Raw genomic sequence first — 13,475 nt, forward strand, 5'->3', positions numbered from 1 at the left:
GAGTGGAATTAATTTTCCCCCCTCTAACTTGCAAAAGACAACTGACAGCACCACTCAAAGATAAACAGACTTGACAACAGTATTGACAAACATTACATTCAGATGACTGTATTTAAGACTAGTGGTATCAGTGGGAATAAGCACAAGATTGCATGGATTAGGTGTGCAGAAAGCTTCTGAAAGAGGGAGCTTTTACATCTGCAAGACGTTGGTGCCTAGGGTGATGGTGTATATTTACAATGAAAGAATTATTGCAGCGAGGTAGTAAACAACCTCACTAGAGACTATTTAATTTAATTTTACTCCCTTGTCAAGATAGCAGATGGATAATTTGTCACTGAAAGAGAGATGGCATCCATGACATTTACTTGTCAGGAACTACTAAAGGTAAGAAATAGTAATTTATTCTTCTACCAGAATAAAAACAATTAATGAACAAAACCTTATTCCTATGATTTTTTTCCCTTAGAATTAATGTATGAATCTGGCATGCTGGATACAACACATTGAATATCTAGGCTCAGTCAGCACACACACTAGAGATTTCCCTGTGTATTACAGAATGAAAAAGCCTTTGCTTATGTAAGTATAAATCACAATTTACCATCACTTCTTAGCAATTATCTTTTCTTCCTTAGCCCCAAGATGACATTTAAAATGATACATACGGGTCTTTCGAGCAGAATCTTCCACAAAAAGTGAAGAGATGTCTTCATCTACTCCCGCCTCGTTCTTTGCAATGCATGTGTATGCTCCTGTATCTTCATAGCGAACATTGCTAATGTGGACCTCACTGCCATTTGCTGCACACAGAAGAACACAACATTTAAATTACAATCTTAGTTGTATCACCGTGTCTTGAAAAATAATGTGTCTCGCCTTTGACTTCACGTGCATCCATTTAACTGCATGTACCAGCAAGTGTGACTATTTAATTGCTCACTCTTCCTGACAGTTCACATTGGGACACACCAGACCATTCTAGAAAAGTGTGATTAGTTGGTGAAACAAGGTCTTTTATTTCTCTGGATAGCAAAACAACAGATATTTCTGCTTCACTTTCAACATGCACACATCACCATATTTCTACTAATGCAGATGTGATCACTCCAAGAGGGATATAGTTAAAAGAAGCTGGCATTGGGATATAGGCTCTAAAAGTGATCACACAGAAATATAGTCAGCCCAGTTTCAAAGGGAGAAGATAACACTTTTTGCAACTTGTGTAAGACAGTGGCTCTCAAATGCACCCCTTTATTTTTTTTCCCTTGGGTGTTTGACCACAACAAAGCATTCTTTAGGGCCAGTTTTATTTACTGTGGACTCATTGCAAGCAATTTGGGAATGAGTGTTGCTTCTGGAGGACCTAAGGGTAGCCTTTGCTCTTGCAAAAGCACTTTTACCATGGGCAGGCATCTCCACATGAGAGTTCAGATCAGTGCAGTCCAGCAACAGCCCAACTTGTTGCCTAGGTACTTATATGGCTTAAGAAAAGCATGTTCCCAAGGTGTATGCGCAGCTGTGGGCAAGCATAAAGCAGTGGTCTGTGATATGAAGGAAAGAAGATCAATCTACACAGCCTAAAGTTTCTGGAGGTTTTTTCTTACAATGTCTCCAGGTCTCCAGACAACTACAAATCTACCATGGGAAGTTCCCTAGCAAGTTTTTCATGCTCTGGAATGCTACCATTCTTTCTCTAACATCTTAATACAGATCCTTAAGTCTAGCAGCTTAAAACTTGCCTTTGCTGTTCTCTGATAGCCTAGTAATTCCCTCTATTGCCAAAAGTCCTCAGGCTAATTACATTGGTTATAATGGGCAAAGGGAGAATGTGTTCATCAGTGAATCCACACCTGTAATTGTGTGAGAAAAATGTGACTATAGCCACAGTTAAGTTGTGTGGCATTTGCCTATGTCATGAATAGTCATACGCAATTTGCATAAAGCAACGGGAGTGCTGAAGGGGCGGAGTCATGAGGTATAAGAGACTCAGCAGGACGGGGAGGAGTTTAGATAGACATAGATAGGGTTTTGAAAGGGAGATTTGGGGTGTCAGAAAGTTGAGAGAGTTTCGGAGTTTGGGCAGGAGAATGGTGGTTGAGGGTGAATAAAGAATGTTTGTTTAAGAGTTAACAATATTCCTTGTTCTGTCAACACCTGTATCAATAAACAATTTATATTTGGTTCTTTTAAAATGACATATGGTCTGAGCAGCTATTATTAATAATAGCAATTGTTGATGAAATTAACTGGTGGCAGCTGAGGGGCATGTAGTGTGAGCTCCTAGTTTGGTGAAACAATCAGGGGCCATGTGTAATCGTGACAAGTTGCACCTGGGAAGTCAGGCTTCCCAGGGTAAATTTGCCTTGACTGGTCACACAGTAGTTAGAAGAGACAGAGAAGTAAGTTGGCAAACAGCTTTGTTTGCAACTTGTAAATATAACTCTCCTGTAAGCCACCCAGATTTGCAGGAGACACTGTTACAGGAAAGCTACCTAAATAAACTGTAAACAAAGTGGCAATTTCTCTCTCCCGCCCCCACCCCACCCCCTCATCTCTAGGTGCCATGGCACAACCGTGCGGGCCCAAGCCAATAAAAAGAAAATAAGCAGCATGGTTAGAAAAGACCACTCCTGCAGTTTTGAGATGGTCCCCCACCTGCCATGCCATTGCCTTCCTTCTGCCACCTAAGCATCATCACTCCAGCATAGCCTTTGCTGAAAAATAAAGACAAAGGGCTGGGGATTGAGATTTGGCTGAGCAAGTGGAGCCTCTCACTGCAACAGGGAACAAGTGAATGCTGCAGGACTGGCTCTGGCTCACCCTCCCTTCTAAGGCAAAAGAGACTAATGAGTTCCCCAAGGTGGGGGTGGAAGGTATTTGGAATGACAAAGCACAGGTGGGAGATGGAGGCAGAGTGTATGTGTATCTGCAGAAATGCATTGATTTATGTAATCAGACTGCTTGAACTAATGTCAATGCAAGTACAAGGCTTAGCAGTGGAGGAAAAAACTTTAGATTGAGGGGAGAAGTCCAGGCTGATTTGCATTGACTCTTACATTACGTAGTCAGTATGACTATATCATATGGTCAACAGAAAATCAACGTCATGCAGTCAACTTCATACAGTCAACAGAAAATAATGTGAATCATTATGTCCCAATCCTGGAGCATTTTCAAGAGCATTTGTCAATCTGGTCACACTCTAAAAGCATTCATGCACTAGAGTTTCACTAAAGTCCAATTCACCTCTATGTAAATGATGGTGTGCAATTATGCTGCACCCCCTCAATAAGAGCATAATTTCAAGGAGATAGGAGGGCAGTTGCTAAATAATAAATGGTTTTCTATTTGGAAAAATACTTTGTTTGACGTTAATTTATGCACCTGTTTTTTAGAAGACTATCCCATTTTTATAATTTACTGATTGGAATCCTAATGTGATTTACACATGTGCATGTGAAATGACATGAATTCCAGTGTTGAAAAACCACTAATTAACAAGACGTCACACACAGCTAACACCTTGTAAATTTATTGCAATTCATTGCATGATTTCATTCATGCACACTTACATCACCAGTAGGATTCTGGCCATAATGTTACTTTTCACCCTAGATCAGTGGTTCTCAAACTGGGGCATCCAGATGTTCTTGGATTGCAATTCCCAGAAGCCTTCACCACTTGCCAGGATTTCTGGAGTTGCAGTTTAAGAACATCTGGAGACCCCAGTTTGAGAACCACTGCCCGAGATACTGTTGCAGGTGGATTAGCCTTGTTAGCCTGATATGCCAAGACCAACAGAAAGTGCTGTAGCATCTAAAAGACTAACAAATATTATTTGACAGATTTTGTGGACTGCAGTTCACTTCATCAGATACAAGTATTTGCTCAGAAAGCTAAGAGAGATCCCCAGACTGCTCAGTATGTTAAGAGAGACCCCAGACTGCCAGATTGGTGATGGAGTTAACCACAATAGTTGCTCAAGGCTCTGTCTGAAGGTATGATAAATAAATTACACCCATATACATATATTCACATTACTTTCTAAAGCCTCTGCATTGCAGATTAAAAAAAAAGACAAGCCTCTTCTGTTCAGAACATTATTGAAATGTGCTCCTTTACCTTGAAGAGTTAACTGTTTGGATAACTTTGGAGTTATATCAATTCCATTCTTCAGCCAGCCAAGCACTGGATTTGGGATACCCTCAGCATGGCATCGAAGGCTAGCCGTCACGCCTGGTTCCCTGGCTTGGCTTTCAGGAAAAACTCGTATGACTGGTGGAACTGAAGATACAACATAATAATACATCAAATGGAATACAGGTGATTAAAAGTAGAACTACATTAGAGCCATGTATCATGTCAAAACAGAGGAGCAATGAGACATTTTACATACATGTTCATTAGCAAAAAGACTATTAGAACTCTAGCACAATCCAATTAATGGAAATGAAATAATTTCATGAAAAGGTTGGGTATGTATGAGAATGTGCCACTTGGCTAAATGTCCGGGCAGAGTTTCTACCCATTTGACATAGTGGTGCCAATCTTTTTTTCCACACAATATTCCTGAGAACAGGGTATATATAATCACATGCAGTGTTGCTGGAAAGGGCATTTGGAATCACAATTTTTAGTGTGTGTGGTGAGCAGATTCCTGCAAAGCATGTTGTGGTGTAGGTACAGCTTGTCAACCACCTACAATCCAAAGAATAGTATAATCACCTAGTCCTCATTTTACCAATCTGGGGACATTGATATCATAGGAGAATTTGTCAAAAGCTTTACTGAAATCAAGACACAACATACCCACAACATTTCTCTAATCTACCAAGCTTGTGATTCTATCACAAAAAAGGTAAGATTAGTCTGGCATGATTTGTTCCTGAAAAACCCTTGCTGGGTCTCAGAAATCATAGCATTCTTCTCTAAGTGCTTACAGTCCAACAATTAACATCTGTTCTGGAGTCTTTCCTGGTATTGATGTCAAGTTAACTGGCTCTGAGCTTCTTTCAAATCTTATGCACATCAACTAAATTGTACAGACAAAAAGAAATTTAGAAACAACTATTATCATTTTGTTTAAATGCTTTGAGGAAAAAACACTCCCTATTTGAGAAGCCTAGAATCCATAAGTGAACCAGAGTATGAAAATGGCCATGTTCCCCTTCTTCACTCACTGCCACATACCTAGCCAATTGAGATTTTGGAGGTCTGCATACATTTTCCTCAGCCTTAATTCATCCCAACCCTTCTTTTCTGTCACTTAAGTGTTTCAAGCTCTGGAGCTCACAAGGAAAATCTCTGCCATATCTGGCAAAATACAGTGTTCTGAACATTTTGTAGAGCAGAAAGTTTGCACAAATATTGTTCAGTAATTTTGTATGACTAAACTAAAAAGGAGAAAGTCAAAATCAATACTTAATTAGTGAGGGAAAATAACACATTTCATGCCTGAGTGGTAATCAGAGGATTATATTTAGTCATTTATTACTGCACTTTTGTCTCAGCTAGGATTTATATTGTAAGGCAAAGCTATTGTGTGATGTAATTGTAAAATATGAGTTGTCATATACAAATATATATGAACAATAAAGCTCTCCAATTAAAATTGATTGCTTGCTCCCATCTTTTCAGATTATTTATTTCCACTATGATCCTTATTAATTAAATTTTAATACATGGATCATTTGATGCTGTGCTCTTTTAAGAGATAAATGTAAGTGTCAAAATAAATTCTAACCACCAATTTCAAAGGGTTAACTCTCAACATTATAGTTTATATTCGAAGATGAACCGGTTCATAGCCTGTGTGCCAGAAAATGGTGAAAAATTTGGAGTTCATGTTCAACTGTAAGGTTATCCAAATCACATGTCTCAGAATCAAGTACAGAACTGTGGTTAGAAATCTGGACTTTTCCAGGTTTTAGAGCTCGCTCGCTCTCTCTCTCTCTCTCTCTCTCTCTCTCTCTCTCTCTCTCTCTCTCACACACACACACACACACACACACACACACACACACACACACACACACACACACACACACACACACACACACACACACACACACACACACACACACACACACACACCAAAATGTAAAATGTAAGCAAGTCAGGAAGAAACCTCACACAAAAGCTACCTTGGAAAAAAATTCTATACCAAAAATGCATCTGTTTTGAAAATGGGTACAAAATTATATACATATTTTTTTGAGCAAAAAAAGGCTGGCCTGAATTGCAATAAGGGTAACACGGTGTAGGGAAACATGATGAAGCCTGAGAAATTCACATACCTCCACAGAAATTTACACCTTTGCATGCATGGAGCCTGATTTGTGGGGTGGGTAGGCTAGAAAGCAGCATGCAGAGCAGTGGAAGACGTTGAAAAATCTAAATCATTGCTTAAAGGATTGCACAAATGTATATCTGGACTGATTTTAGCTATATCACCTAATTCAGTTAATTTTTATAAGAAAAGCATAGTACCATACATACACTATTCACAAGATTCTAAAAGTCTGTTATTGTTTAGTCATTAAGTCATGTCCGACTCTTCATGACCCCATGGGCCAGAGCACGCCAGGCCCTCCTGTCTTCCGCTGCCTCCCGGAGTTTGGTCAAAAAGTCTACCTAATATTATTAAGATTTTGCAGACTTCAGTAACTTCACATTTCATCCTAGGTAACAATATTCCCCTCCCTCAAAAAAGAGAGAGAAATATATAGACCATAAGTTGTTTTTTTTACTCCAACAAAATTTGGGTTAAATTATCAAGTCTCAAATTTAAAAATGCCATGCTAATATTTGTACATCCTTTTTTCTCATTTAATACATTGCAACTACCACATGAAAATAGATAACCATCTCCACTCTTTGTTTGTTTGTTTGTTTGTTTAATTTATATCCCACCCATCTAGACCAAAGTCTACTCTGGATGGCTAACAACACACAAGACTAATAAAAAATAAAACAACAACATTAATACATTTGAAAATAACAAATAAATTAGGCATCGACAGGAGGGAAGGCCTGCCTAAAGAGCCAGATCTTGATTTGGCTCTTAAAAACACCCAGCGAGGGAGCCAGACAAATTTCTGGGTGGAGACTGGGCAAGAGGCGAGAGGCCACTGCCGAGAAGACCTGCTTTCTTGTTTTTTTCTCTTTGGGCCTCCCTCGATGTTAGGCCCCTTAGCTGCCCATCTTGACTAAAGTGAGTGATTCGGGTAGATATAGGTGGGAGGAGGCCCTAAACTGTTTGAGGTCCTAAACCATTTAGGGCTTTATATGTCATCATTAGTATTTTGAAATCAATGCAGAAATGAATGGGCAGCCAATGTAGGGCAACCAGAGTAGGGGAGATATGTTGATGTTTTATCATCCCAGTAAGAAGTCTGGCCGCCATGCTCTGCACCATTTGAAGCTTCCACATCAATCTCAAAGGTAGGCCCATGTAGATTACAGTGGCCACTGTAGGTAGGCCATGTAGATTACAGTGGTCTAATCTCGAGACTACAAGTGCATGGACCAGAGTGGGGAGGATCCCCATATCAAGTGGGATGCAACTGGGCAATCTTCCAAAGATGGAAATCGGTGGTACGGACCACTGACGCTACCTGGGTTTCCATGGTAAGCACCGGGTCAAGATGGACCCCCAGACTGCGAACCAAATTCTTTGTGATGAGAGTCACCCCCACAAAAGAGAGGGACTTCCCCAAACCACTGGCATTGGAGCCACCCACTCTCAAGACCTCCGTCTTGTCCAGAGGTGGTGGCACAATAGCGGTCAAGCACTTTGTCCACCATATCTGGTGTCACAGGCTGAAAGAGATTGAATCTCATTGGGCAAGGCAGAACGCTGGATGTGGTCTGCTCGATCTACTGTGTTCAAAAAAAGAAAGAGCTTCTAACGGATAGCCTCCACTTTAGATCTTAAAATGCTTCAAATTGGTCAGGTGAAATATTAGTTGGAGGCCTATCAATCAGACCAATTCCAGATAGATCACAGACTATACGGAAAGGTTCTGCTTGCTGATTTGAAGCTTCACTTATCCGGACAGCAAAGTAAGCTCTACCGGCAGCCCTCACCCTGGTAAGGTAACAGTTAGTCGCGATCCTGACAGCTTTTTGATTATAACCTGTCGGGTTTCATCTCCACTTGCACTCTAGTCTTCTCCTACTTTGCTTCATAGCTCGCAGCAGCTGGTTAAACCAGAGCGCGGAACGAGCTCTGCAATGAAGAGGGTGTTTAGGAGCGATCATGTCAACAGCCCTAGTAGCAGTGGCAAGCCAGCCATCAACCAGAGCCTCGACAGGAGCACCAGTCAGATCAGCCGGAATCCCTCTCATGGAGTCCTGGAATCCTATAGGATCTAGTAACCTTTGAGGTTGGACCATTAAAATAGGTCCTTGCTACCTGTGGGGAGGGAGAGTCACTGAGAGGTTGCATTTAATTAGGCGGTGATAAAACCATGACAAGGGGACCGACACAAGGTCAGTCACCATCAGACCACACTCACCTCGCTCGGGGGAAACACCAGGTCTAACATGCACAGCCAAACAGCCTGAAAAACCTACAACCATCAGATTCCTGCCATGAAAGCCTTCAAGGATAGTTATAATTTTTTTTAGTTGCATTGACTTTCTTCTAACTTAAAGATGGTTTATAAAACAAGATTGATAAAATTTAAATGGTGCATTAAAATGTTTCCACCTAATACTGGAGAGAAAACATTATGCAAATTCACCAGGGAAGAATTTTTCACAAGTAGGTACCATGGCTGAAAAGCCAGTGGACTGATATCAGCTTTGCCTCTGAAGGAGATGGTACTCCAGGAAACATATCAGACTCCATCTGAAGGTGTGGGCAGATTATTATAGGAACAAGTGTTCATTTAGTTTTTTTTAAAAAAGAACCCAGAAAAGTGTAAATAATAGCAAAGGAGACATGTCAGCAGTAGATGTATTTTAATAACAACCAAATATGCAATATGAGTATTTAATTCATTTTTTGCCATCTAAACAATTTGTTTACTGTTTATTTTGCATGAACAGAACTGAAATTATTTAAGAAAATAAAGTGAGCAAAGAATAAATGAAAACATTTTTATTTAATTAGTTTTAATAAAATCAACAACAAAAACAATGACAAACACTCCAAGTCCATCTTAAAAATAGTTGCTGGCATGTAAAAGTACGAACTATAAATTATTAACAAATTACAAATAAATTTGTCTATTGCAAAATGGATTTATGCATTTTCAGATGTTACCAACTGTTCATAAGAAATGAGCTCAGCATGATAGCCTATTATAATTACGCTGGTAACCAAGAAATTACTTTGATGTGTTTTGTACCTTGTTAATAATCCTGTGCAAAGTGAGAAGGCCTGAATTGTGTTTGAAATAGCAAAAATTAAATTTTGGTTCTTGTATAGCCCAGCTGCTCCTTTTTTTACCAGGTAGTGTCTTTATTTTCTAGTTACTCAAACTGAAATATCAGCCTGGAAATTAGAAGACACCTTAAAGTGTGAATCCTAAAGTATTCTATGATTCATGAGTATAAAATGTCAATAGGATTTGAGGCCACATTACTTCCTCCCAATTCTGTTGTGGGTGGCACCAGGTCCAGAAGTGGTCACAAACTTAGTAATAAAATAATAATGAAACAGGAAATTTTTGGGTTCCTTATTCAATGGTATAAGGGGAGAGAGTAAGGGCAGATAGTATACACTGTTATACCCTGTGGATGCAGTAAGTCCCAATTTAATTAAGAATCTTGTTGATTTAAGCATGAATAATTTAAGTTGCATAAATACATCATGGCAAATTGCTAATAAATAACAGGGCATCAGTTGTATCATGAGATGTGCAACCTATTCAACAACAGCAGCAGCATATCTTGTAATGTGACCAGTACCTTGTTTAGTTAGCAACAATTCTCTATGGTGAATAACATCGTTTATGTGCAAATAAATTGTCAACAGGATTTTGGCCTCTATAACTGAATAAAAAATTAAAATCTTGAAATATTCATCATTTTCTGACCATTGTTTTACTTTTCTTCTTCTCCTCCTCTTCTTTTGCCTTTCTTTTTACTGGCTACAGTAAAGCAGAAACTCTCTATACAACATGAAAAAGAACTACTGGACTTATGTTGTATTATTTGTACCTTGTGCTTCTTTAGCAATAGACTAAACTTTAAATGAAAAATTGTGGGACAAATTCTATCAATTATGCATAAACCAATAAAATCGTAAATGTCTTTTGTCTGTGACATTATTGAAAACATCAATTGCTCCCTGTCAGTGTTCTACATCAATTATTCTGCTTCCACATTATTTCAGGTCAAATCAAAATTGAATGCCTGCTAGGAAACAGAATATTAGAACTAGTGGGGACAGAGACATTTCTAAATGCAAGCATTTGCCATTCTAATTTGCAGCCCGGTTTTGCTGAAATCTCCAATCAGCCACAAAGCCCACAGAGGTTTGGGTTAGGGGAACATGACCCCATTGGCATAATAGCTCACTATCTGGATGACTTTTTGGTTTCATGTGTCTACATGATCCATCCTGCCCCTTTTTAGAGCTGTCTTGCTCTTTTTGGGGGGATGGGGCAGAGTGGTAGGGTTACATGATTCAGAGCACTATTAACTGATTTTGTAACCAGTGTGGATGGTTAATTCTCACCAAAATAGGGCTGAGGATGATGTTCTCTGAGGTGACAACCCACATGTTTGGTAGGTTGTGGCATTGGAAGCGACAGTGGAGAACCCCACTTCCTCTATTTTCGTGCACTCTACTTTTTTAATTTTAAAAAACATATATACTTTCCTATTGATACAGCACTATTCTAAATAAATGAGATGCACTGGGGTGTATTTCCCTTCCCTTTTTTTTGCCAAAGGATGGAAATCCAGTAATCACAGGCAATTCTATACACTCATACATGCACATATGTTCACATTAACTAACAATAACCTTTCCCATTCCATGCCTTGTCTCTTTTTTCTGTTGAAACCCCAACCCCCCTAAACCCAAAATGGATAATTTGGGGAAAGAAAGGGGAATTAATCTGTAAACATACAAGTACAAATCTATTTCTGTTTCTTGCATGAAGAAACAAATTTCTTTCTCAGGCTCTTTGGCCATGTTCTGAAGGTTGTTCTTCCTAACGTTTTGCCAGTCTCTGTGGATGGCATCTTCAGAGGACAGCACTCTGTGCTCTGGTGTAGCTGGCTTGGGAGTGAAGTATTTATGGCTGTGAGATAGGCTTTTGTCTTTTTCTGTAGATGGGTGATTAGTGTGTCTTGTTGTGGGTGTATTGTTGTGATAAGGAGAAGAGATTATCTGTCACTGTGGTTGATGGGTGTCATTAGCTGGTCTTTTGTGTGTAGTGATCCCCTGTCCTTGTGGCTGGGTGGAGTTCGTTGACCTTTTGCACGCTGTATTTTTGAGAGCTGGGAGCCAAGTTTTGTTGAGCTTCATACTTTCCTCTTTTTTGTTGAAGTTCTGCTGGTGCTTGTGGATTTCAATGGCTTCCCTGTGCAGTCTGACATAATGATTCTTGGTGTTGTCCAGTATTTCAGTATTTTGAAATAGAATTTCATGTCCAGTTTGTTTTAGGGCATGTTCAGCTACTGCAGATTTTTCTGGTTGTTTTAGTCTGCAGTGTCTCTCATGTTCTTTGATTCTGATGTGGATGCTTCGTTTTGTGGTTCCAATATATACCTGGTCACAACTGCAAGGTATCTGGTATACTCCTGCAATGGTGAGGGGGTCCCTTCTGTCCTTTGCTGACTGTAACATTTGTTGTATTTCTGTGGTGGGCTTGAATACTGTTTGTAGGTTGTAGTTGGTGTAGTTGGCTTGGGACGCTGCACTCCCGAGCCAACTACACCAGAGCACAGAGAGCTGTCCTCTGAAGATGCCAGCCACAGAGACTGGCAAAACGTTAGGGAGAACAACCTTCAGAACACAGCCAAAGAGCCTGAAAAACCCACAACAACCAAAATAAAGCATTGCTTTTAAAACCCTTAGCACATAAACCTTCAGGATCTCTATTCCTGGTCAGTTTCACTCCCCTGCTGCACAACTCAGATGAAACTGACCAGGATGCAGGAGTTGGTACAGCTCAACCCAGGTGGAGGAAATGCTGGAAACTCAAATAATTTGGAAGCAATTGTGTGGTGGTGGTAAGGATTAATACATGGCTAAAAAATTACATTTTCACTGTAAATGTTGATTTGCCTTCCAAACAAGGCACTGAAACCCTTTTCACACTTAGACCCTCTCAAAGCAGAACAAAAACAAAGGGGAGTTTGGTATAAAAATGTTTAAAAGGAAAATAATGGTAAAAATTGCAGCATATTCACGTGAAGTTGTAAAAGCCCTTAAAATCTGATTAAATCATTTTCAAAAGTCTCTCACATTAGATCTCAAAGATCAGCCAAGCCTCATTAACTCATTACCCATCTTTTGACTTTTCTGTTGTACAAGTGCCATTACTTTAATTAATAATTTTCCTAAACTACAAGTAGTGATGTTTTTGCCTGGAGATACTTAGATCCACAAACATAATTTATTAAATTGCCTTTTAATCCAACCAATGCATTAAGCTTCATATTTTGGCCCAGTTTAACTCAAATGTAACTGGGACAGGGCAGCGCTGCAGGTTAAACCACAGAAGCCTCTGTGCTGCAAGGTCAGAAGACCAGCAGTCATAAGATCGAATCCACGCGACGGAGTGAGCTCCCGTCGCTTGTCCCAGCTCCTGCCAACCTAGCAGTTCAAAAGCATATAAATGCGAGTAGATAAATAGGTACCACCTTGGTGGGAAGGTAACGGCATTCCATGTCTAGTCATGCTAGCCACATGACCACAGAAACTGTCTATGGACAAATGCTGGCTCTACGGCTTGGAGATGGGGATGGGCACCACGCCCTAGAGTTGGACACAACTGGACTAAATGTCAAGGGGAACCATTACCTTTACCTTAACTCAAATATACCAAGTATAAATTCATACATGAACAGTTTTGCAGAGGAGACATTTTTAAAAATCACTTCAGAGACACTATACAATTACAGACAATTTGTGATTAGAATTGATTATATGCAGAGGCATCTTTGCAGTAAATAATGAAGGGTCTGATCACATGGGAAATAAATTGCAATTTGGACAGTTTTTGGAGCAATCCAGTGCAATCTGTTTCCCAGCCATCATGCTGCATGGGGAAATGTGTTCCATCCCAACCCCAATATGTGTCCAAGCTGGACCTTTTTGGTCCAGCTGAAGGGGTTCTATATTTTGGGGCCAGGCTGGAGCAATTCCCTGGCAGACAGAAGTATCTGCTCAGGGAGACTGCTCCAGTTTAATCACTTTCCAGTGCAATCACTTTTCAGCCATTGAATGGCATCCTGGATGATAAATAGCAATCCCACAAGAATCTATTTTCAGTCACAAAATCCCT

The 13,475-nt window shown here is 39.8% G+C and overlaps 1 protein-coding gene across 4 annotated transcripts in view; it reads right to left on the reverse strand.

Annotated features, from left to right (window-relative positions):
- The window catches only part of FSTL5 (follistatin like 5), a 478,043-nt gene that overhangs the window by 74,450 nt on the left and 390,118 nt on the right, over positions 1-13,475 (reverse strand). For all 4 annotated transcript variants that reach the window (XM_073001505.2, XM_073001502.2, XM_073001506.2 and 1 more), the window contains exons 9-10: positions 4,126-4,287; positions 669-803 (exon numbers count right to left, since the gene is read on the reverse strand). In XM_073001505.2, coding sequence (XP_072857606.1) covers positions 669-803; positions 4,126-4,287 — 297 coding nt within the window. The remainder of the gene's footprint in view (positions 1-668; positions 804-4,125; positions 4,288-13,475) is intronic.

Source organism: Pogona vitticeps, chromosome 5, assembly GCF_051106095.1.
Source record: "Pogona vitticeps strain Pit_001003342236 chromosome 5, PviZW2.1, whole genome shotgun sequence".
NCBI classification, from domain to species: domain Eukaryota; kingdom Metazoa; phylum Chordata; class Lepidosauria; order Squamata; family Agamidae; genus Pogona; species Pogona vitticeps.